General features: G+C 36.3%; 1 protein-coding gene across 3 annotated transcripts in view; it reads right to left on the bottom strand.

Moving 5' to 3' along the window:
• The window catches only part of GRIK2 (glutamate ionotropic receptor kainate type subunit 2), a 638,217-nt gene that overhangs the window by 346,249 nt on the left and 265,763 nt on the right, over positions 1-26,205 (bottom strand). For all 3 annotated transcript variants that reach the window (XM_059401117.1, XM_059401116.1, XM_059401114.1), the window contains exons 4-6: positions 11,405-11,586; positions 4,539-4,592; positions 962-1,135 (exon numbers count right to left, since the gene is read on the bottom strand). In XM_059401117.1, the coding sequence (XP_059257100.1) occupies positions 962-1,135; positions 4,539-4,592; positions 11,405-11,586 (410 nt within the window). The remainder of the gene's footprint in view (positions 1-961; positions 1,136-4,538; positions 4,593-11,404; positions 11,587-26,205) is intronic.

The raw sequence follows: 26,205 nt of genomic DNA, 5'->3' as shown, positions 1-26,205 counted from the left end.
TAGTTATTTCCTAAAATGTAGCAATAATTATAATAAAAATAGAAATAGTAAACAGATTCAATGAAAATGTATGAAACGTTTATAATTTGCTTAAATAACTATAGTATAAAAATAGTATAGTATAAACCTACCTGGTTTTGTAAGGAACCCAGTACTTATATTTACTATTGAGCACTTGAAATGTGACTACTCTGAATTAATATGTATGGTGTCAAAGACAGCTTTCGAAGACTTAGTAGCAAAAAGAAAATGCAAAATATCTGTCCTAACTTTTAAACTAATTATTTGTTCAAGTAATAGTATTTTTAATATAATCAGTTAAGTAAAATAAATTAATAATAGTGACTTTTACTTGTTCTTATTATTTTTATGGAGATATCAGACAATTTTAAATTATATGTGTCTTCTATTAGGTTTTCATTGGCAGCAATGGTATAAGGAGCTAAACTTATACCAGAATGTTCTCTTCTTTTGTAGTTTCTCCATAAATCCAGTTTCTAAGTTTAAACAAGGATTTGAAAATAACAAGTGTGATTATTGTTAGTCTTAAGCCTTAAAGAGTGACTAAATGAAAGGAGATTCTTGTGTGATGTAGGTCATTCATATGATATCACAAACCAAGATGATGAAGAATAATCATGTATCAGTAGTTAAGATCAAAAGTATAACTATCAGGTTAACATCTTCTTCTCAGTCTCTAATTTACCCTAAAAATGGCACTCATTAAACTTAGAGAAATCCCCACATTATACTATTCTAACAATAGCTGTAATGTCTTTTGAGATATAAAAGTACAAATTTGCCACATAAAGTTAATTTAGGAAATCATTAATAGGATTATTGGCAATAGTAGTTCTGAGAATCTGCCTGTAATGTCAAACAGTTTTTATCCAGCAGATTAAATAATTTGTGCAAAATTACTTAGAAATACACAAACTAATCTGGAAGTGGGAATTCATACCGTCATAAATCCATCCAGCAAACCTGAATCGGGTTTCGGCGGTGCCTGCAACCGTTCCATTGACCACTTTTCAATGATGGAGGAGACTTGTGTGTTTTCTGTATTTAATATTCTGAACCCTGTCATGTTAACACCGCTGTATCGATAGGGCTCTACATCAAGAGCAAAGAGATCCTGAAAGACAAATTTCTTTGTGTTAGTATCAGTAGAGTATATTCACACAAATGTAAAATTAAAATAGGCAATTATTCTTACTTCCCTTAGATAGTTAACATGATTGTTTCTCAAATGACGTTAAACATCACAAATCACCAAGATTAAATTGACTATTTTCATGCTTTTCTAATGTAAACATGCATATTCTAAATAAATATCTATGTATATATCATATTCAAATTCTACCAATGAAATGACAGGTATTTCTGTAACCTGCAGTTAAGACTTACATAAGCTTCTTTCTCCATATTTAGGATAGATTGCCCTTAAATTTTATGTACTATCTTATTTTTTTAACTAACTAGATTTTTTTTTTTTTCTTTTGTATGCCCTGCTTCCTTGGCTCGTTACTGGCACTTACTGTTTTTTTATTTTGTCTTGTTATTTTTTTTAAAGAAACATTTCATGAAATATGGCTTCTAACTAATGAAAATTATATTAAAGCTGAGGGTAACAAACTGGCCTTTTGGGTTGTGGAACCCTTGCAATTCCTTTGTTGTTGTTGTTGTTGTTTTTACCTTACCGGCAAGTTCACCACAGGGAACCTTTAGATTTTGGTTGTTGGTTCCAGGCTGTAGTGAATACTTTGACTTTAACTTTTGGTTTTCCCAGGTGAGAGGAGGCCATAGCATTCAGAAGAGTTGAATGTCACCATAAGAACATGCAGCATGTGGAGGGGGTTTGGGAGAAGGGGGTGGGATTATGGACATTGGGGAGGGTATGTGATTTGGTGAGTGCTGTGAAGTGTGTAAACCTGGTGATTCACAGACCTGTACCCCTGGGGATAAAAATATATGTTTATAAAAAATAAAAAATTTAAAAAAAAATAAAATTTAAAAAAAAAAAAAACTTACACATTAAAAAAAAAAAAAAAAGAACATGCAGCATGTGGAACCCCTGACCTCTTTCAAGTTGGCATTAACTAATCTTCGGATCTTATAGATAATACTAGGAACAAGAACAACAGTAATGCTGTTGGTCCTGTGAAGCTTGTCTTGGAGATATACAGTGACATAGGCTACAAAATAGAAATAAATTCAGTGGAGAGCAGAAGATATTGGTCTGAACTGTGCTCTGTGCTGTGAAAAAATATAAGGAATTTTTAGGTTTTTATTTTCAATATTTGCAATCTAGCCAAAGAGACACATGCTCACACACCCTAAGGGGCAAGAGAGTAGAAGTGATAAGTGCAAGGAGTCAAAAGCAAGACAAAAAACTTTCAATTTTTGTAGTCAAGAATAACTTCATAGAGCAGATGGGATCTAAGCTCCCATTAAAGAATGACCAGGCTTTTGATAGGCAAAAGGAAAAAGGATGTCATTCAAAGTGTCAGTAAAGGGACAAAAATTTGAAAACATAAAACCTATTCAGGAGATTGATCTAGATCAGTTTTTTTTTTTATAAAAGAGGATTGATAAAGGAGAATAGCAACAAAAGAAAATAAGAAAGTTAGGTTAAAATCAAACTAAAAAAAAAAAGCCTTCAATTATGGGTTAATGAGCTCCATATATCTTACTTTTTTTAAAAAATTTCTTTTTCCTTATTAAGAGATACTTTTGATTCCTCTAAAATCTTGTGATTATGGTGAAACTGGGTTGTAACTATTGACATAAAATTTGCTGATAAGTAAAGTTTTCCATTCCCTCCCCTCCAGCCTATCACTAAGTTTCTTACGGGCTGCAAAAAGTCACCAGGTGGGAAGTAATACCCCTATTAGAATGAACCACAGTATTTACCAGTAAAATATAAACTGCTGTGTGAAGAATCTGTATTGGAGGAGAGTTGTTATTACAGGAAGCTATTGTAATCAAATACATTTTAGTAGCTTCAAAACTCCTAAAATCAAGGAGACCAATCTGAATACCTCTGAGTTAATAGAAAACATTGGTTAGACTGGTCATTGTGGGAATGGAGATGCATGCTAGAGACAGCATGGAGGATAAAAACAGTCAAATTTTGGTGAAGATGTAGGAGTCAGAGAATGGAGGCTTTGAAGGAAGTTAGAAGAGGAGTCCAGTAAGAGGTTCAAATAATTTGAAATTAATGTGACAACAGTTAGACTTGTTCTGTAATGTAACAGTAAATAACAATTCAGAAATATTACAAAGGGAAATTTAGATTTCATGTCAGCAAAGGAAATAATTGAAGTTCTGAATACATACCAGTTCTGAAGAAAATACTGAAGAGGAAAAAGGAAAACAGAATAAAGGCTCAAACTTGGAGGTAACTCTCACACTTGAGGTAACAGGCAATAAAGGGAAATAGAATATGCCAGCCCCAAAGATGGCACTTTGGCAGGTGGATTACTCTGATCTGAAGGCAATCAAGACCCAGTCGACTCAGGAAAAACTTTTATGTTGCCTTAACTACCTGAAATAATTTATATAGGGGGCCAGTACCAGAAAAAAAGTTATTACTAGAGTTAAATTTTTTATCTGAAAGATCTTTCTGCAGGGCAGGGCGAACTTCTAATTACCAAATATGTGCTTCTTACCGGTCTGTGAATTACCCTCCTCCCCTTTGAAGCCTCAGGCCCTCATTCTATTCCTTAGCTCAATTACCTGACCTGACCTTGGTCTCATATCTTTGGGGCTCTTTACATATGAAATTAAATTTGGTTTTTTTTTCTCCCATTAATCTGTTTTATGTCAATTTAATCACTACACCAGCCAAAGAACCTAGAAGGGAAGAAGGACAAATTTTCTATCCTTATATAGCAGGGAAAAATTAGTGACAGAGACAGTCATTTCACAGAAGAAGAAAATCGGGATACCATATTAGTAAAGAAATAGAACCAAGAGTAAGTAGGTTTGACAGAAGGGTAAGGTCATATTTTCAAGCAAAGTTAAGAAAAAAACTGTGTGGTGGGTATGTAAAAACAAAAGATAAAGGTAACACTCAATTTGCTAATAGGAAATTCTGTAAGACTGACATTTAAAAATCCGACTAAACATAGGCAAAAATAGGATAGAAAATTTAGTGTACTAAAAGAACGGTTTCAGTGAATCTAGTTTTTGTAAAGTAAATAGAACCAAATAACAACAGAAAAATGTGTGCTTTTTTTAAAAAACACTGATTTTCTCAGCAAACTAATTTAAAATCTATTATGTTCTGAAAGTTCTGTAAAGCAATATATAAATAAGATATGATATTTTGAATTGAAATCTGAAATAATATTATTTCAAAATCATCAGCTTTCCACCAAAAATTATTCCCTATGAGGATCAATTCCTCCTGAGTTCTACCAAAATAAAACAAATGATAATTACAAAGGTGCTAGTCATCATCTCTCACTCAAAAGCCCATTTTCCATAACAATAAAATTTAGAGCATTAACTTTATGCTTTAATAAGTTACTTACCAGAGTAGTAAAGATATAATGATAATATTCTGTCATCATTCCCATAGCTAAAGCCTAGGAAGTAAAAAATAAAAAAAAATTAATATTTAAGGTATACATCATATGAAATATGTCAATAGCAAAATAGTAGGATGTAATGAAGAATCTGGGAATAATATTCAGTTTACATTAAAACGGGTCAAACTAAATCTTTTCCCCATAGTTAAGGAAGATTAGTGGTTACTGAAGGAATTTCTGAACCAATTCTCTTGGTAGAAAAGCTATTAGTTGAAAGTTTGCAATGTAAAGTTTATGACTTTACATATTAGAGGAGGCATTAAAATTGACACAAACCTGAAATTAGCACATCTTAGGTCATTATATTTGTAATGTCTCCACTACAAATACCCTAAAGAGGAACACCACTTTATTTTTACGATCACTATTATTCAATTAGGGGGTGAAAATGCTATAAAGTACAATGCCAGTAGGAATTTTTTTTAGCACTTTAGAGACTTTCCTTAGCATTGATGAAGCAACTGTAAATCACCACTGTTATTTGAAAAGTACAAAGAAATTTTTTTTTATTTTTACTAATACACCAGTTGCAAATTACTGTTTTATTTCATACTTCTACAGTCCTTGTCAATTTTCGACAATCGATCTTAAAATAAGGACTTTTGGATTAGAACTTCCAGTCAGTGAACTGTCAATTTTTCTCCTGAAAATGAGAACACTTTTGAAATAGCTGTTTATCAATGAACAGTAGTTGGTGATGATGATTGAAAAATGATGCGTTTTTGAGCTGAATGAAGAGCTCTTAGTAGGAAACAAGTATTCTCAGGTGCACCTAATACTCTTCCATAAAATTCTAACTACATGAATTCATTTGCTAAATAGCTGCCCCAGCTCTACACCCCGTATTCTATACTCACAGGTAGGTATTAACTAATTAGTGAAAATAAAATTTGCATATCTAGAAGCAAGTTGTTCAGTTAAGAAAGAATAGATATTCATGAAGACTTTGGAAAAATAAAATACATTTATTAAAAGGGAGGGACATTTGTTAATGAAAGGCAGCAGCGAAGAATTAAGCAGGTGAAAGCAATTCAGAAATTGTGATATTGCAATTTATAATAAGAGTACATATTTGGTCTTCATTGGTGAATTCCCCTGCCTGACACACACAGTGGAATTTTGTGCGCAACACCTAGGAACCAAATTATCAAATCATATTTCCTGAATGGACAGAGATTGTGTGAGCCAATGATACTTTGATGAAGTCTGAATCTTAACTGAAATGAGAGAAAATTTCTCTTAGGTTTATAAGATAATCTTTGTAGAAGGTATTCATTGTTCCTGATGGGTATGTACCAAAGGTTTCTCAACTCCAGAACTGTGTAATGACAGCTCAGCATTATCCTTGTCAATAGTTTTTATCAAGTCAACAGGTATATAGATATAGATTTAAAAAATTGAAGATAATTGAAAGAAATAGTAATTCAAATCCACAACTATAATTAACATATAATGCCTAAAATGTGTTTAATATTCTAAGCACATTGCATATTTTAATCCGTTTAAGCCTTGTAGAGGCTGAAGGCAAGCAGAAACAAGATGCGTCATTTTAGCATGAACATTATTCCAAGCTGAAGGCAATGAATATCCCTGTGGGCTCAAGAGAAACTTTTGCCCCTCCCTTAACTACTTTGAAAAATCTAAATTGGGGATCTTTCCAGAATAAGGGTTATTAGCAGAGATAAGTTTTATCTGAGTGATCCAACAGTATGGCAAGACAAACATCTAATTACCAAACATCTGCTTTTCTTACACCCTGTGAATTGGTTCCTTTCCTCTGAAGTCCCTCTTCTCTTTCTTTCATCATGACACATGTAACTCATTTTGCCAGACTGTCTTTGGAATTTCCATGTCCGTGTGGATACCCTATATGTATGCTATTAAATTTGCTTTTCTCCTATGAATCTCTGTCCATTTGATTCTTAGTCCAGCTTAGAAAGACCCTTGAAGGGGTAGGAATTCTTGCTTCCCAATAGCTTAATTTAAAATCTTATGAGGGGGGCGCCTGGGTGGCTCAGTGGGTTAAAGCCTCTGCCAGAAGCTCAGGTCATGATCCCAGGGTCCTGGGATCGAGCCCCACATCGGGCTCTCTACTCTGCCAGGAGCCTGCTTCCTCCTCTCTCTCTGCCTACTTGTGATCTCTGTCTGTCAAATAAATTTAAAAAACAAAAAACAAAACCAAAAAAACCTACCAAATCTTAAAAACAACAACAACAACAAAAAAAAAACTTTATGAGGTAGGTCCTATTACTATGCTTATTTTATAGGTAGGAAAGTAGGACAAAATAAGAATGAATAAATTGGCCAACAAATTGAGATCGTGAGTAAACATGAACTCTAGATCTCTAACTCTTGAAGTTTGGGTATAATATGCCATTTTATAAAATGGCGTATTTTAGGGGCACCTGACTGGCTCAGATGTTTAAGCTAATGCCTTTGTCTGAGGTCATGATCCCAGAGTCCTGGGATCGAGCCCCACGTCAGGGTATTTTATATTCTCAAAGATGTAGTTTCATTGTAGGATTTATATAATCTAAACTTTTTGCCTGTTTTTTTCTTTGATAGTTTGAAAGCTTCAATCATCTCAATCCAGTGTTGAAAATTGTATTCTAGAGGTGGGGATGGCAGGGGTTAAGGAGATGGTGGTAGGGAGAGTGGTTTGCTGCACTCCATCACCTTGAGGAGAAATCTGTAAGGGATAACTAAGGGCTGCTTATGCTTTTCTTTGACCCTCCTTCAGCCTTTGATTTTGAAAACAAGAATCAATCATGGACTATGATGTGTGACCTAAATAGAAAAGGGTAGTTATTTTTAATTGAGTACTTAACTATAACATTAACAAAAATGGACAACAGAGATACTCTCTTGAAAGATAAATAAATAATTTTCAGGACAATTAAAAAAAGAACTTCGTGGAATTTAGACAATAGGCTTGAGCAATGCAAACTTGATCAAGGCAAAGAGGTCCACAGCGATGATCACCAGAATGAATACAGACATGCCTGACGGGCAACTCACTTCAAGATATCCATAGTCCTCAACTGATTAAGGGGCTGCTTACAACTAGGTCCAGTTACCAAAAAGGAGAAAATTCCATGTATCACGGTACCTCCTCACCTTCCGTCTTTAAAAACAGCTTCTAGCCGCTGCCTCATAGCAGACAGCCTCTCCTTTGCTGTCCTGCCTACCTCTCCTTTGAGGTGTATTCAATAAACCTCTATCTTCTTTGTTCTGGCTTAGGTGAATTATTTTCACTGCCCCCCCACCCCGGGCCACTGGCTTCTAACCAACTGTTGCCCCATCTAACCTGGAGAGGCACCAAATTTAGACACGACTAAATTGTTCTAGATGTTTTTTAAACTATAACATTTGGGGCGCCTGGGTGGCTCAGTGGGTTAAGCCTCTGACTTCAGCTCAGGTCATGATCTCAGGGTCCTGGGATGGAGTCCCGCATCGGGAATCTCTGCTCAGCAGGGAACCTGCTTCCCTTCCTCTCTCTGCCTGCCTCTCTGCCTACCTGTGATCTCTGTCTGTCAAATAAATAAATAAAATCTTAAAAAATAAATAAATAAACTATAATGTTTATGTCTTGCCATTGTGTCTTGTCAAGACAACATAATGTCTTGCCACTTTTAAATGAACTGATGTATACTTCAAGCCACATTAATAATAATAAAATTAATACCTTCTTCTGTAAAAATAATTTGAGAGTAGCCACCATAGCAAACTTGGGTGTACAACAGAAAAACTGGTTGTACTGTATTATCCCTCCTGGAAAGAAATACCACAGATACATTTTTCCAAAATCAAAATATTATTAAAAATTCCCAACATTTAACCAGTGTAAACAATGCCACATGACAAATGAACACATCTGGCATATAATTTGCAGTCAGTTTATCCTTTAGGTTATATCAAGAAGTTATATTGCTCAAAGTTAACAACTGAAGAGGTGGACTTTATACATATTTTTAAAATTTTAACTTAATTTGCTTCTTGTTGCTTTCTACTTGTTTATTTGCACCTGATTTTATGTTTTTTCAATCTAAAAAATATAATCTCATATTTATTTATATAACATATATATGAATATAAAAAATATAGTCTCTAATCTAGGCTTTCAAGGTCTTAGTTAATACTTTTACTCTGTGATAGAATGACCTCGCGAGGTTTAATTGCAGATCATCCTAAGGCTACCATAGGGAATTCTCTTTGACAAATCTGGGTGGAAGTGGAATCTTTTGTTATTAAGGCATGTATGACAATTAGTGCTCTCAAAGAGCCAGCCCCATGCTTCACTCACTTTTAAAGTTTTCAGGGAAGAAAACTTCAAATTCTCTTTTGTTCAATATTTAGGAAGAGCTCACTTAGTTTAAATAAATAAAACAATGAAACAAATAAGGCTAACCTGATAAACTGATCCACATTTCTGGATACTCCTAATATGTGTTCTTAGATTAAACCAGACAAGCTGAAAGCCCATCTATGCCTGTTTGCCATCTCTTATACCATTTCTTTGGACTTCCGTCATTAGCCAGTGTTGAGAAATCTCAGAAAAATTTCCTAAGTCATAAAATGAAGTCCTATTAAATGGACTGCTTCACTTACAAGAAGGAAGCTATTTGCTTTCTTCTTGCATTCGTTTCTAGAATAACTGAGATCCAAATGTGGAACAAATGTTGTCTGGACAAGGTAAGTTAAAAGACAAACAGCATATATGTGGTTAGTTAGTGTTACAGAATTTTAAAACATGCATTCTCTGTAACAATGTTACTCTGCATTCATCTCAACTCTCATACTATCATTTTACCTTTGCTCTGGTTTTTCATCTACTAAACTTGCTAAAATTATTAACTTTTTCTACTGTATATATTTTATATTTTAAGATTATTTATTTATTTATTTATTTGAGAAAGAGCACTTTCGTAGAGGGAGAAGCAGGCTCCCCACTGAGCAGGGAGCTCCATCCCAGGATCCAGAGATCAAGACCTGAGCTGAAGGGAGATGCTTAAATGACTAAGCCACCCAGGCGCTCCTGTATATATTTTAAATTTATCTTAATTCTGTTTTCATTTTGCAAACAGAGCAGGTTACGATATAAGAAAACAATTATAAAACAATGGATATATCAAATAGAAGGCAGGATGGCAATTCTATTATTAAAGTTGATAGATACTATAACCTTTCAGATATGCAAAATAAGTCAGTTACTCTAGAGACAATACAACTGATCCTTTACATACTTGCTGGAAGCCTAGGAAAAACTACCAAAGCTCTGTCCCTGACAAATCATAGAGTGCTTCTCACTCTGGGCATAAAGGAAATCTCTCCTTGCCAAGTCTGTATATTTTAAATATGACCAAAAATTGTTTTGGTATATATGAAAAATAAATCCCTATTCCAGGTTTCACTGTTTACTTTATTGCGCCACTTTATTCACTACCAAAAAAGACCCAAGAAACAAAAAAACACACCCAAATTTCATATGCTTTACTACCCAAATATAACACTAGTGCAATCTTCCAAATCCAATTAAAGATTTTACTGTAGTGAAACCGACGTTCACATTGGAAGATTGGACAAACATCTGCTTAATAAACTAACCATGTTATAACTGGCATTTACTGTTGCTAGTTATATTTTATGGGATATAATTTGACATCTGAATCTATGTAATTCTCCAGTAGAGATATTTTATCTTATACATGAGAGGTTTTAGGACAGTTGATTAATCCCAAGCCACTGAGATATTAGCCAGTATGTATAAAAGAGCTTAAAAACCAAGGTCCAAAAGACTTGAGTCCACATCTAGGCTTTCCTGCTTAGTAAGTATATGGGCTCATACTAGCCACTTAACCCTCAACATCCAAGTCTTGCCTCATCTCTAATATATAGGAGAATAATATTTGCTGCTTTGCAGTGAGCTGTTAGGTTAGAACAGAGCAGAAGTAACATTAAAAGATTTCACTGCTATGAATTATTTCATTTGATTGATTTAGTATTATCTTTTGAGTCAGGCAATGCTTTATTCTGGAATGAATACTTAACATCGCTAGGAGAAATATGATTCCCTCTGCTATTTCTTGCTTCTGGTCATTGATCAAGTTACTCAATCTTTCCAAGACTCAGTTTCTTCATCTCTGTAGTGAATAGTCTCTACTTCCTGGGGTCGCAGTCATGATTAAATAAGATCAAATGTGTAAGGCATCTCCTAGAAGATGCCAGCTAAATAGCAAATCTTTTTTCTCTTCTTTCAATGAGTTGATTGTAATGGTTGAGATGCTCAATCACTGACTCTCAGTTTATTCCTTCATTTCAGTACAAAACAGAAATATCTATCTCAATAACTAACATTTGTAACAGCAAATAGCATTGCAGCCATTTGAAAGTCACCTCAGAACTTTAAACAATGTGTTTTTGAAGAGCATCAATATTTGCATTACTTTTCCTTTAAGACAATTAATTAAAAGCAAATGTCAGACTTTTTATCAGAAAATTACATCAAGGCAACTTCTCTGGCTCATTTTAACTGTGTGACAACAACACTTTGATTGAAAAAGGGTGGAGGGAGGGGGGAATGCCTGAGTGTCTCAGTGGCTGCAGGGTCCAACTCCAGATTTTGGCTCCAGTGGTGGTCTCAGGGTCCCAGTATCTAGCTCCTCAGGATTTCTCTCCCTTTTCTTCTGCCCCTCCCAGGCTTGTGGTCACTCTTCCACCCCCCGCAAAACCCAAAGGACCAAGCAAACAAACAACCCTGCTTTAAATGCAAATATAATAAAGAAACCAAGGATTTAAGGACGTTAGAGTACCTGTTTCAGAATGCCCGCTGCCATTTCGTGGCTACAGTCAAAGATTACATGGAACTCCTTGCCTCTTTTCATTTCCTTTAGTAACGGTTTTGCATCCTTTGTATCAGCAGGTAGTTGACGGATTTTAAGCCGAAGATTGTACCTCGATGGAGCTTTGATGAGCTCCTGCAAACGAATGAGACCTTTAATGGAAAAGGGGGAGAAGAAGCATATTAGAGAAAAAGCAGAATAGGTCATCGAATCATAGAACTTGTTCACGACAATGCCTGATTTTCTTGACCATGGATATCTGTATTCCAAGGTGTGACCACTGAAATTCCTACTTCATAACTCCACACTCCCCGTTATTTTTGTTAAACTGATGATTTCTCTAATTCTTAAAGAAATTCTTTTACAAATTATGAAAGACATACATGATTATGAATTGATGTAAATAATTTAAATAAATAAAAGTATAAAGAGCAAAATAGGCTCCCTCTGTACCCCAATTCTGCTCCCAAAGTGTTCACACTTAATAGCTTGCAAATATTATTCCTCCATACATTTTCTATGCGTTTCCACATATACACATAGAGTTTTGTTTTGTTTTGTGTTTTATAATAATAGTGGTTTGTGACAACATCTTAAAGGTTGTTGTAAGTCAGTGACAATTGTTCTAGTTCATCCACTTCATACTATATTTTATAGCAGATGTAATTTATGTTATTATTCTTCAGTGTTGGAAGCTCTGGTTGCTTTTTTGTTTTTGATTACAAGTAACAGGCTAGTAATTTGGTATCTAGGTAAAAGTAAAATAACTTTCTTTAATAAAATCAACTCTGGGTAGTGGTCTGAACCATAAATAAATTAAAGAAATAAAACTTTTTTGTATTATTTGCTAGGTGTCACATTAATTTCAGAAACAAATATAACCACACACATTATTAGTAAAGCAAATATATTTTCCTAGGGAAGCAGCTCCTGAGTATGTGTTTCAAAAATGTATCAAATTAGTAGATACATGTTCAATATGTCATGGAACTGTTAGGCATTTTTAAGTAACAGAGACAAATCATCAAATATATTCTTTCATACAAACTTCAGTAATTAAACCCCTTCAAGCACCCATATAAAAGATCCAATATAAAAGTGTGACAAGAAAGAGGATCATCCAATTCTATTCTAGCTTGGATCAAATTAAATAATTTTTTGTCTTCTCTTCCAACTCCTCTTTCTTATTTACCTTTTTCCATCTCATCTCTGTATTTCTCTAGATTTCTATCTTCCCTGAGGAAATACCTTCATAAATATTAGTAGAACAAATAATAATAAAGAAATATACTTATAAATAACTAATCTGTAGATTTCTCTTTGTGAATGTTTGTGTGTGTTACTTTACTTGGAAACTGGAATAACAGGAATAAAAATATATCTTACTATGAGTAAAAAATCTGTGTATTAAAATAACATATGCTCCAGGGAGTAAAATCTAATTCTAGGACTTTTTTCATTCAACTTTTAAATAAATAGACCTTAATACATATAATGGTACACTTCAATATGTTGCAACATAGTTAATAAAATTAACATGACTAGTTTTTAGTATTTTCATCCTCAAATGAGACATACAGTTTAAAAAATATGTATATTCACAAATTACCTAGTATCTTCTGTTTTTAAAATATTGTTCCATAAAATTTACTTCATTTAAGATTATTTTAGAATTTTGCCACTTAGAATTCTATAAATAATGGTTGCATAAATTACACAGTATACTACAACTGTCTCGTTTTGTTTTATAAATTTAAATATTCACTAACTATAGTAAAATAAATATTACATAATTGATATTAAATGCACCCATTAAACATAATACAATTCAGTCTAGAGATTAACATGTATATAATGTGTACAGATGTTAACAGGCTAAACAAACATGAAAACAAATTTTGAATTTATAACACCTGTAGTAGTTTAACACTGACCTTATAAAATCCTTCAAAACATGTATAAAAGTATATATATATATATTTACCTGCACATGGGAATGCATTGTTTAACTACTTTTTATGAATAAACCAGAGTATAATTGCAATATTTTTTTATAAATAAAACCAGAGTATAATTGCAGTATAAGACAATGACTCCCAAACTTTGGAAGGTATGACAGTAATCTATTAAGATGGTTACAACTTGCAGAGGATATGACTCATGGATGTGCGTTTTTAACAATCTTTCCAGGTGATTTTCCTGGTCATTAAAAAACAAGGCCAATTTCCAAAGATAAGTCTGGTTTCAGGTAAGTGTCATAATGGGAGTCACTTTTTGAACCACTTTGGCATAACAATATTATAGGATAATAGCTATATTATATTAGCTAGTAGCATAAGACAATAAAATAATTAATTCAATTAATGAATTCCAACTTCATTAGGAAAAGTGAATCAGAACACTATAAGTACAGCTGACTGTAGAAATAAGAGAAGGAAAAGAAGACAACATTCATTCACTCCCACATCAAAACAAATGTTTATTAAATTCTTTCTATGGATCAAGCATTGTTCTAGATATTGGTAATACAATAAAAAGTAAATTAGAAAAATTTCCTGCCCATACTATATTAAAAAACATAAGGGGGAAGATAGGTAAAGTTTATTTAACAGGCAAATACAAATGAAAAATGGCAAATAATATTTTGGTGGGGAAGGGGCAATTATTGAGGAAGAATACAGCAGAATCATCTATCTTGAAATGAAAGTACTCATGAAAGTTACTCAACGGAAGTGATAAAAGGTTTTTATTCTGACAGGGAGATGAGAGAGTGTGGGCAAAGAATCTTAAGAATCAAGGAAGAAGTGCTGACAAGTGTAATTTAAGAGGACATGGGGCTCCTTAATCCCATGTAAACTACTTTAGAGTTAAGGTCTTAAGGGTAGTAGAGAGTGCCCACTTGGAATCCACATTTCAAAAGAATCACTGGGATGCCTGGGTGGTTTAGTTGGTTGAGTGTCTAACTCTTGGTTTCGGCTCAGGTCATGATCTCAGGTCATGATCAAGCCCCATGTTGGGCTCTACATTGGCATGGAGTCTGCTTAGGATTCCCTCTTTCCCTCTCCATCTAACCCTTTCCTGTTACCCCTTCCACCCCCACTCTAAAAAAAAAAAAAAAAAAGAAGAAGAGAGAGAGAGAGGAAGGAAAGAAAGAAAGAAAAAAGAATCACTCAGATTTTCAGTATGGAAGACAGATCAGAAGAGCTAAAAATGGAGGAAAAAAGGGTTGGAAGGCAGTTATAATAAAGCAGGTTAGGAAAGTCCAAGATGTGTCTGCAGGGCAAGATGGTAGGATGGTACCGAGAGATAGAAGTGGATGGACCAGAGAGAGATTTTTGAGAAAGTACTGACAGTACTTGGTAAGGACGAGGGCTAAGTCAGGGAAGTTTCCCAGGTTTCTGATTTGGGCAGCTAGGGGGAGACTGTGCTTCCACTGAGCGGGAGATCATGGGAGGATCAGGTCAACTGAGCGTTCAAAGTGAGGGGAATGATCGGCCATGTCAAGGGTTGCTAGTTAACAACAACAACAAAAAGGTAAATACTTTACAAATGTTTATTTGTATTTGTATTTTAATACTTTACAAATGTTTATTAAATTTGTTTATTAAATTAAATCAAAAAACAAGGCCAATTTCATTGAAATTGTCACCAAATCATTGATGACATAGGTAAGGACAGTTCCATTAGTGTGGTTTGGGTAGATTGTTGTGCCATTAGTGGGAGTAGGAGGGAGCTGGAGTTAGACTGTTGTGCCATTAGTAGAATTGGGAGAGAGGCAAAAAATAGACCTTCTTAAAACCATCTCTATATATTTCCATACTGTAACTTAGTGCTTATCTTAATCGTATTTAATATTCTTTAAGGAAAGTACCAACCCCTTCCTAACCCACCACCAGACTTGAGCTCCATAATAAATGGACAGGACACTTCAGTTTTCTATGTATTAAATGAGTTTTATCTAGATCAGTAGTTCTCAAAGTGTGGTCCACATACCCTTGCACTCTTTCAGGGGGATCCCTGAGGTTCAACTATTTTCATAATAATACTAAGAGGTTATTTGATTGTTTTTTCTTTTTGCTTTCATTCTTTCACATGTGGGCTAGAGTGTTCTAGAGGTTATAAGACACAGATGATGTCACAGGACACTGAATGAAGAAACAGAGAAGATCCCACTTCCTCCCATTAAATCAAATATTAAATATTAAAGAAACCTATGAAAATATCTTAACAAATGCTTTCAGAGATCTTCAATTATTATTAAGAAGAAGATGATATAAAACCAAAATGAGAACTACCAAATTGGATTATCTTTCAACTTTTCCTAGCTCTGGATTTCTATTATTTTCATAAAATTACTTATATAGATGCAGAATGTTCTAATACCAACCTCTGCCAAATAAAGGAAAAAGAAAGCTATCTTTGGCTTACTTATCTCACAAGATTTTATGCAAATTAAATATAAATTTGGGAGATTATTCTCTCATTGTAGAAATAGCCTGGGTGTTGGGTTTGAATCCAGTTCCAAAATGTATGATCTGTATGACTTTGTGTAAGACTTTATATCTCTCTTTACTTTGCCTTTGTTTTTTCTATAATGAGATAAAATCATATATGTATTAATATGTAAAACACTGAAAAAGGAACTGTCACATATGGGACTCTCAAAAAGTGGCAGTTGTCAATGTTTTTGTTACTTTTGTTAAGATTAGGAAGAATATAGTTATTTTTTAAGTGGTAATTATTATATCTGTCCTTGGAAGTTATTTTGATGCTGATTTTGACTGAAATGTAACAACATCAAAATTTTAATCAAGTGAAAATCAAATTTTATTCAAAATTTTAAGCGATTAACTCATTACCAAAGAAAAAGGAGCTACAGAGTTACAGATTAGTTCAACGGCTTTGAATTGAAAAATCTCAAGTGATTCAAAAATAGAAATTTCGAAAGATAAAATCCACAAATAGTATTTGCAGAGTCCACCCCAAGTATAAATACTGCCAAGTCTTTTCAAGTCTCTTAAGAGCTCATATGGATGGTCCATTGAGCCATCAGGTACAATAAATGTTTACTTATTCTCTTCACACACATATATCCCTGCTGGCATTAATGTAACAGATTTCAGTCTGCCAGCTTCCCTGAGTAATGATATTGAAGAGCTAAAATAGAAAAAAAAAATAAATAAATAAAAACAACTGCTGCTAGTAGGAATTGCCATTTCCTACATGAGAATAGAGTAAAACATTGCTTTTATTCATTCATTCAACATGTATTTACTGCATGCCTACTATGTGCAATACATCGTTTCATGGATAGATATAATGATTGGAATCATAGCATTTATTCAGTCTTGAACTGCATGAGATGTAGTTTGACTTTGGTACTTTTTTTTTTTTTAAGATTTTGTTTACTTATTTGCCCGAAAGAGAGAGAGCACAACTGGGGATTGGGGGGGTGGGTGGTGCTGGAGGCAGAGGGAAAAGATGCTCAGGGCTGAGCAAGGATCTAGAGCTGGGACTCGGATCCCAGGACCCATCCAAAGGCAGATGTTTAACCAAATGAGCCACCCAGGAGTCCCAACACTTTTTTTTTTTTTTTTGGACACAAAATGTATTTCTGTAATGCTTTTCATTTTCACTTTTTAGAATAAAATTAGTTCGGCTTTCCAATCACAGGAAAGAAGTCCAGAGAGCTGTTTTGGATACTGAAAGTAGAAACATGATTTGTAAATTTCGCTTCTCCCCACCTCCTGCTGCAGGTGCTCAGACTTCTCTCTTGGTTTTCAAGTCTTCCTTGCTCTGTCCTGCGATATTGTTTCTCTTTTTTTTTTTTTTTTTTTTAATTTTTTATTTTTGATAAACATATATTTTTATCCCCAGGGGTACAGGTCTGTGAATCCAAGAATAAATGTTTACCTACTTTATTTAATAAGTTATTTGATGGCATCCTTGTAATTTAATATATGTGGTTGGGGTTTTATCCAAAGGGAAATGGGCTTAAAGAGCGGGAATGCCTAATTATAATACTGGGTATTTATTTTCCTCTGTGGATCTCTATCAATCCTCCTACCTCCCCCAGTATTCATCTGCAAATTATTGTTCTAAAAAATTGCTATCTCAGAGAAGATTACCCTAATCAAATTCATCATATATGCTTAAATATGCATGCTCTGTAAAATAAAATTGGAAAAAATATAAGCTTCTTAAAATAATTGGGACGATTTACATGTGGTCATTTCCTATGATTCTTTGGACAGAATTGAAAAATAAAAGGACCCATCTATAAGGTGAGAAAAAGGGTGAAATTTATTTTGTTGGAAATGTGGTTAATACAAATAATTTCCGAACAACAGTTTCCAGAAATGTAGTATACTTTAACAAATTTGGCACCCAGTTAAGTTATTTAATGAGAGAGTAGAATTATAACTCCTTAAAACAATCTTTTAATTAAAATGCCCCCTCTTTCCCTAATGTAATTAGTTGATGTAATGATAATAAAAGAGAAGCAATCTGCACAGATGGGTTCCTGAAAATCTTCTAACAAAAAAGAGCACCACGTTGCAATTATCCCTTTATTTTGGTAGATGAGTAACATTCTATTCCCTCTAATTCCTTCACTGAGAGTACATTTTTTTTTAACCTTTTTCTGCTTTCAGATATTGTACAGTAGCTGAAATCAAGGTTTATCTTCAGCTTACGGGGGACAGGGTCCTGAGCTGCTCTTTTCAGAAGGTGCCATCAATTCAGCTTTTAAGGAAAACCCAGAAGGAGCCATTTATGCACACTCCAGCTGGCACTTTCTTCTAAAGAGATCAATCACACCGTCTCTCTGCAGGCCCAGCCTCCCCCAGCCCCAGGAAGGGAGTCCCAAGTTCCCTCCTATACCAGGTATCCACTTTAGCAGCTACACAAACTAGAGTTTTGCCACCTGGCTCACTCATCAGGTCTATTTGTCATTTCAGTGAATGGGGTCTTTGTGCAAGCCAGACCTCTCCCCTGCCCTCCAAATGCACTGTATAATAGACTATACAAAAATGACTCATCCACAGTCAGTGTTTCACCATCGACCCCACCCCCTTTTCTATCAGTTGAGAAAAGCGAATTCATTGAGAGACCGAACATCTCAAGGAGTTATTTTTATTAAAATGTTTTATTTGTACCACAGAGTGTTTTAGACTTTTTATTTTTCTCTTTTAAAGTAGGCTCCATGTGCAGCATGGAACCCATCATGGGGCTTGAACTCATGACCTTGAGGTCAATACCTGAGCTGAGATCAAGAGTCAGATGCTTAGCTAACTGAGCCACCTGGGCACCACCGTGCTACAGTGTTTTAAAGAAAACTGAATAAAACATCTACACCAGTTATGAATTTTGCAATCTATCATAATGCATTAAATAGAGACAAGGGAGGTAATCATATTAATAAAATCAAAAGTAGCTTAGGTAAGAGAGGTAGATTGCCATTGAAAAACAATTTCTGTCTCCAAATTTCTGTCTGCTCTCCTCCCTTTGGGAATGAGGTAGACTTGCTCATCAGTACAGCGAAATAGAAAATAAAGGAAATTGGGGTCTAGAATAAAAAGGGAGAAAAAGGAAGGGAAAATGGGAAGAGATTTCTAAAGTGGTTTTCATCTTCTTAGAAGAGGGAGAGAAAGCTATGTGTTGTAAAATTAGAGGGCTGGTCTCCTGGGAAAATCTTCAAATTCTAAGAATAGCCTTATAGAGAGGGAATAACTTCTCTGTTTTTGACATTGGCTGTATCTTTAAAGTAAGACAGAGCCTATTACATTCAAAACTCAAAACACATAAAAACACTTTAGCGTGATATATTAGAAACCAGGTAGCAAACGAGTTTTAATTCACATGCCAAGGTGAGTTGACTGTCTGTGGATCCCCCAAGCACTGTGTAGAATAATGTTTTTGAGACTAGTTCTGTGTTCAGGGGCATGTCTCAATAAGGGATTTGAACCTGAGTGATGGGGTAGGCATAGTGGGGTCATGTATTGGTCATCCTTACATTAAAACCTCCTCCTTACTTATTAGTGTCATCAGAGCCTATCCATGAAGTTGTTTTATTGATGGCAAAGCCTTTCTATGCTTCAGAATGGAAAATAATATAGTGCAGACCATATATTTCAGACACCATGCTGTTTATGTGAAGGCAAGACCCACTGTTCAACACTGAACCGTGATGCATTCAAGTAAGTAGAATCCAAACAGGAATTCTGAATCTTACTGCCTCCTGAAAACATTAAAAAAGTGTATAAATTGTCTGGAGCAACTTATTAAAGTTCTCTATTACTTCCTCTTCTCAGACACCCTCATATTCTGAAAACTTGCTTTAACACATACATATGTACATTTGTGCACACGCATACATGCGCACGTGTGCACACACACACACACACACACATACACGCCTCTGTTTTTATTTCCCTGGGAAATCTTATTTCTGTCTGCCCTGACTTCTCCCCACAGGATAATCTAGCCAGGATGTTTCTTCTCTTTCTGTTCTGTTTCCATTTCTAAAGTCCATAGCACACATGTTCCCAGTACTGGTCTAGCAAAGCAGAAGCCTCCTGGGAAGGCATAAACTAGCAGTACCTGAATAACCTTTATCAGGCCAGTCATGGAGAAAGGCTGAGACCTTTCAAACACATCTCAACCTTTTCATTTCATTCTTACATGTTGCATCACGATGCCAGATTTCTGAACCATTTTGTGGCGGCATGGTAGTCTGCATCAATCCCTCCTCATTAACTTTCTACTGAATGACTACAGACAATATTTAAATTCTCCAAATTTTAGTTTTCTCACCTTTAAAAATATGATCTTAATAATTATTACCATACAGAAAAAAAAAATCAAATGAGCTAATGCATATGAGTCAGTACTGTGCCTGGCATAGATTCACCCTCCTTTGGTTTCTGGAAATTACTCCTCCCCTGGAACTCAAAACTCACTGGTGTGTGTGTGTGTGTGTGTGTGTGTGTGTGTCTTTTCTCCCCAAACTCTGCCTGCAATCTTATGGTTGGTCTCTATCAAAATCTCTCCATTTCAAACATCTAAGTAAATCCTGCTTCCTGCTAGAAACCTAATTAATACTTCATCTATATGCCGATAACTCCCAAATTTATATCTCTTGCCAGAAATTTCCCTGAACTCTAGAGTCTAAAATTCATTTTCCCATTTGACAACTGTGTAGTAAAATATTAACCCTGTCAAAGAGAGGTCTGGCCTTTGCTATTGGCTCCTGGGAGCTAATCTCTAAGCCCTTGGAATATCTTATCTGATCAGGGTGTCTTTGTTTATCTGGGAGCCTTGGTCCACACAGGATAGTCTGACAATATGATTTATGGTAGGGGCTTTGGGTCATGAAGTATCAGGTCAGCCTCTGGAGGAGCTAGAAACTACAGGTCAGCCAAGTGCATGGTCTGCCATGTTTGTATGATCAACCCCCGATAAAAACTCTGGACACCCCAGTGCTCACATGAGCTTTCCTAGTTGGCATTACTCCATGCATAGCATTGCTCACTATTGTCCAGGAAAGTTAGCTCTACCCACAATTTGAGTTGTTGGGAGAAGACAACTGGAACCTCTGAGTGTGGACCTCTCCTAGATTCTGGTCATGTGCTTCTTCTCTTGACTGATCTCAATCTATATCCTTCTGTTATAAATTATAACAGAGAATATGATATCTTTCAGTCAATCTGTGAGCTATTCTAGTGAATTATCAAACTTGAGGGTGATATTGGGGACATTCGAATTGCAATCATTGTCAGAAATGAGGGTGCTTTTGGGGACTCCTGAAAAATGCAAACATCTCTACTTCGATGGATCACATTCCAAAGTTGGCTCTTCATGTCCCCAGCCTCCAAAATTGCTGCCCACTCAGTTTTCCCCACATAGTATAATGGCAACCCTTATAATTCCAGTTACTCAGGCCAAAAACCTTGGTATCACTTTTGATCTGCTCTTGCTAGAATACCTGACACCCAGACTATTAGAAAATCTTTTCTACCAACTCTTACTGCTTCTAACACACTGGATTGAGCTTTATGATCTCACAAATGGATTACTGTAAAAGCCTCCTAACTAGCACTGCCCTCACACATTTTTATGTCCACGTATATCTCGTAGCAATTCATAGCCCGTTAGGCTTATTTCATAAGTCCAGTGAATGCAGTGATTGGGAGCTTTTAAGATAGTAAGCGGGGGATGGAGAGGGCAGGAGGATGCAGAAGAATTTTAGTACAGGCTTGGATACAATACGAGCAGTTAGGCGGAACTATGTTTAGTGGCCCCTGAAATATGGAGTCCTGAGGCTCAACTCAATTCAAAGGAATTGAGTCAATTCACAATGAATTCTCCAGCACGAGACACATTATAACAGTGGCTTATGGTTCTTGAGGACAAGTGAGGGAGACACTGTGCTTTCAGATAACAAATCCATCTAAGCTTATTCCGATAACAATACTGAGGGCACAATGCAGTCCTGCTGGGTAGGGTCTCCCAGAGCTCTTGAGTCCAGAACGGGGGAAGCAACAGGGATAATGGGGACAAAGTAGAGAATGCCAGACCTCCCTCCATGTGCTTTAAGCCGGGTTCCTACCTGGTAACAGCGTGCCTCGGAAAATGGACCGAATTGAGGTGTTACTTGGTGTGTCTGTGAGCCCTGGAAGGCAGAGGCTGCCAGGCTGATTACTACTCCTGAAGTCAATACCAAAATATGTTGTCCCATTTCTTCCCTCACTGTTATGAGAAAAAGCAATTATGTTATTATTAGAAAGCAAACAGCGCTTCTGACCATGCCAAGGCTAAAACTCTTTGGCTGCTAGAGCCTCGGGGTCTAAGTTCCATATGAGCTAAGGTCAATTTTCTATTTAGAATGCTTCCATTTGGGAGGCGCCAACAGAATAAATGTTGTGTTTGTATTTGCTTACTGTAATTACCACCTGCTCCCATCTGATTCATGAGAGGGTGAGCACGTTAGTGACTGGTTTCCAGCCGAGGGGACTTAAGGGCTGTGCATTCGAGGGGTGCCACAGTCACGGTTAAGTGGCTTGTTGTAGGCTGACCCAGCCCCAGGTCCACCTTAAAATCTAATTTCTCTTTGTCTTCTTCATATAGCTGCTGAATATAGGCCTATGCGTGGTGTAATGGGAGAGGGCAAGTAAAAAGCAGGACAGTTTAATAAGAGGCCAGTTGTGTTTGTTGGAACTCTCTGGTAATATGTGCAGACCTTATTCACATTGCACGGATCAAAAATGGAAAAAAAATATACACTCACCGCCTCCTATTACTGAAAGTAAACCCCAGACATAGTTGGAGACAAGAATTCTTTCTCTGTTACTGTTCTCTCTTCCTCTGGGTTATCTTTGTTACCCCTCAATATTTTCCTGCTTGATGGCACAGATGACCTATAGAATCTCACTCATAACAGGGATTTTTTTGTCCCAAATTCGGTGAAAATGCTAAGAAGGACTGGCCCAGACTGGACTGGCCCAATCTGTCTGGCCCAGATTGGGATTATCTGGTGAGAGTAGAAGTGTTGACGTTAGATGCATTAGTGGGTTGTGAGAGATGAAAGTGAGGCTTGCCTGAACCACAGAGACTCAAAAGATTCCCTCAAAGAGATTCTAGACAAACATATAAATGCCACCCAGAAATGCTTCACAACTAAGTTTTACAAACACTCTACAAAGACAGTACTTTGATTTGTGCCGAGAGTTTGGTTATTTCTTGATTTAATGGTTGTTTTCCATTAATGTGACTTCCCTAATTTTCATCAAACTGGGGCCCTTTTAAGAGTCTAAGAGAGACGTTAAGTACACAGCAATTAGGCCAGGACAGCAAGCACTACTCAGGAACAATCTAGGCAAACCAGGAGCTCTGTACCGTCCTCCTACTGCACAGCATTCTTGGTCCTTCATCACAGCCCATTTATCACCTGCTGTCTGGGCAGTAGTATGGACCCACGCCCAGTGGGACTGGCCCACCCCATTGTTCAGTTCTGATGGCCACACTGCAGGCTCTTTGTCTCGAGACGGTCCTGCTTGGGTGCACACCTGTCTCTCTATCGCTCTACCCGCCCTCTCAGCTTGCAGTAACCCAACTGCCACCCTCCAGACAGGGGCTAATTAGCCGGCCTGCTGTTGTTTAATCCTCACTTGTGTCCAGGTCAGTGCAGTTATGAAGCTACTGCAAATAATCCTTCACAGCTCTTATTTTGGCTCTGTCCCCGGATGCTGCTGTTACTGGGTTTATCCTGCCACTTAGTACCTCAAATACAATTTAAAATTGGCGCTGATACAACAGCGTAAGAAGTTTTATGTGGTGGGCCCATCACTAACAAGGAAGACCGGAGCTACTACATACTGGTGGGAATGCTGGGGAAAACATAACCCTTCAGGAGCTCAGATTTTATGTCATATTTTTGTCCCAGAAAAAATTACCATTAACCCTCATGCCTTCAGCAATTATGCTCATTGAGCATATATGAATGGTTGAAAAAGATGTGACTATATCAGAAATATGTGGCAGCGCATACCATAGGCTTTATATTGGGAATGCAGAAGTAAAATATAAAACATAAACAGTAGAGGTTTGCCATTGATTAGATTATCACATAGTGGGGGGACAGGCATGCAAATCATTTTCTGCAATGAATTCCATGTAATAGTGTGAGTGTCTCTAAAATGCTGCGGAAGTGGTAGGAATAGAATGCCTAAGGAGGGGTAACCATTTGGTAGGTGGATAAAGACGGATGCACCTGGAAAAAAAGAAAGCGCATGTACAAAACACAACAATAGGAGAGTATGGAAGTTCCAGAATCTTGTGAGCTGTTTGGCTGGGACTGCGGGACAATCAAGTGTAAGCTGTGATGAGGTGTGAGGGGAAGCTAGACCAGCAGCAAGCGAGAATTGGTTATGAAGGGCGGCTCCTTCAATCTAAGGATCTTTGTAAGTGAAGGAACTTTGTAGTTGCAAGTACTTATAGAATAAAGGCTGGCTTAGGGGGAAAGAGAGACTCGATTAGAAACATCCAGGTGGTTGCATGATACCCTAGCATGGGAATTCAGTCATTCCTTAGAGACCAGAAACAAGTAGGAACAAGGTTATAAAGATATCACTCTCTTTCACTTCTGTTCTTTTTTGTGTGCTGGCATCATTCTTATATTCCTAATGAGACCGGTTTTCTCTGCTTCACAGTTCAAATAGGAGACATGGCCATCTTTCAAATTCACTCCTGAATTTACTTGTTATAGGTCCAGCAGTTGGCAGAAACCAACTCATCTCTCTTGGTTCCAATTCCAAATTCCTGGATAGGGAATCTAATTGGCTCATCTGTGTTAACTCTTGGTCTACTCAACTGTAACCAGAGACACACAGATGTAGCTTCGACTCTGAGCATCAGCCTGGGCCCCACCTGTGAGGGAGAGGGAGCTAGAGGATTTAGGCAGTTAGACGTGCTTCCCCTGCACAGTGAGACATCACTAAGGAAGTTAAGGCAAGTGAGATGAACATATTTTTGTATTAAATGTCACTTATGGTATTTCTGAGGATGGATTTGTAGATACTACACTAGGGGACATTGACAGTGAAAGATATTAAGGAAAAAGAGGTTGTCTTGGGTTTTAGCCTCCATCAGCTTAAGTGAGAGAATAGCAGGAGGCATTTCCTCTACACTCTGCTTCATCCTTTGTTTGACTAATGTCCTACCACATGTCTGCATACATTCTCTATTGTTTAGTTCTCTGGAGACAGATTTTGTATAAAGAATTGTCACTATCGGGGCGCCTGGGTGCCTCAGTGGGTTAAGTCTCTGCCTTCAGCTCAGGTCATGATCCCAGAGTCCCGGGATTGAGCCCCACATTGGGCTCTCTGCTCAGCAGGGAGCCTGCTTCCTCCTCTCTCTCTGCCTGCCTCTCTGCCTATTTGTGATCTCTGTCCGTCAAATAAATAAATAAAATCTTAAAAAAAAAAAAAAAAGAATCGTCACTATAAGAACTCTGTGAAGAAGTACTATTGTTAACCCCAATTTGCAGATGATGTGAAGACACTGCTATCTTGGTTATTATGTCCAAAGTCCCATGGCTAGAAGGTCACAAAGCCACATTCAAACTCTGGGAATCTTTCTCTAAATCCAGTACCCAGTCTTAGCATCCTAAATCAAATAACTTTGGTTTTATTGGTAGTCTATCAGCTAAGAATCCATTTTTCGTTAACAATTTTTGGATGTGTCATCTAGGTTTTATTCTTTTAAGGTAGTTTTGCAACTTTTCATTCTCATTCCTTATGTTTTGATTTCACTATTTGAACTCTCAGAGGGTGACTTAATTTCCAATTGTTTCCAGAGTACTTTACTCCAGCTTCCAACAGTGACAATGGCACCTACAGAGTGCCCTGAATTGTGCTGTAGGTTATAGTTTAACCATTCATGATAAATTTGGGAAGTAAAATTATTCTATTTGTTATCTATTTGTTATAAAAACATAAATTTTGTCATTACGTTTAAGCATAAATCTTATTTCTAAATTTCTATTCTAAAATATTTTTAGAGATTAAATATATAATGTATATATCTTGTATATGTCTTGCATATTTTCCTTTTTCGCTTCTGATTAACATTTTCCATATCTATGGCTTTTCAAGCCCTTCCCACTTTCCCATTAAGTCAACTAAGAATCTTTCAGTCTTAGTAAGATGGAGGAATTCCTTCTCTATTAAATCCTTCTCAAGCAATAAACTATGTATTTCATGGTCTCACTCAAG

The sequence above is a fragment of the Mustela nigripes genome, chromosome 5, assembly GCF_022355385.1.
Source record: "Mustela nigripes isolate SB6536 chromosome 5, MUSNIG.SB6536, whole genome shotgun sequence".
Classification (NCBI taxonomy): domain Eukaryota; kingdom Metazoa; phylum Chordata; class Mammalia; order Carnivora; family Mustelidae; genus Mustela; species Mustela nigripes.
The sequence above is the reverse complement of the archived record's forward strand: the minus strand, read 5'-3'. Positions and strand labels throughout refer to the sequence as shown.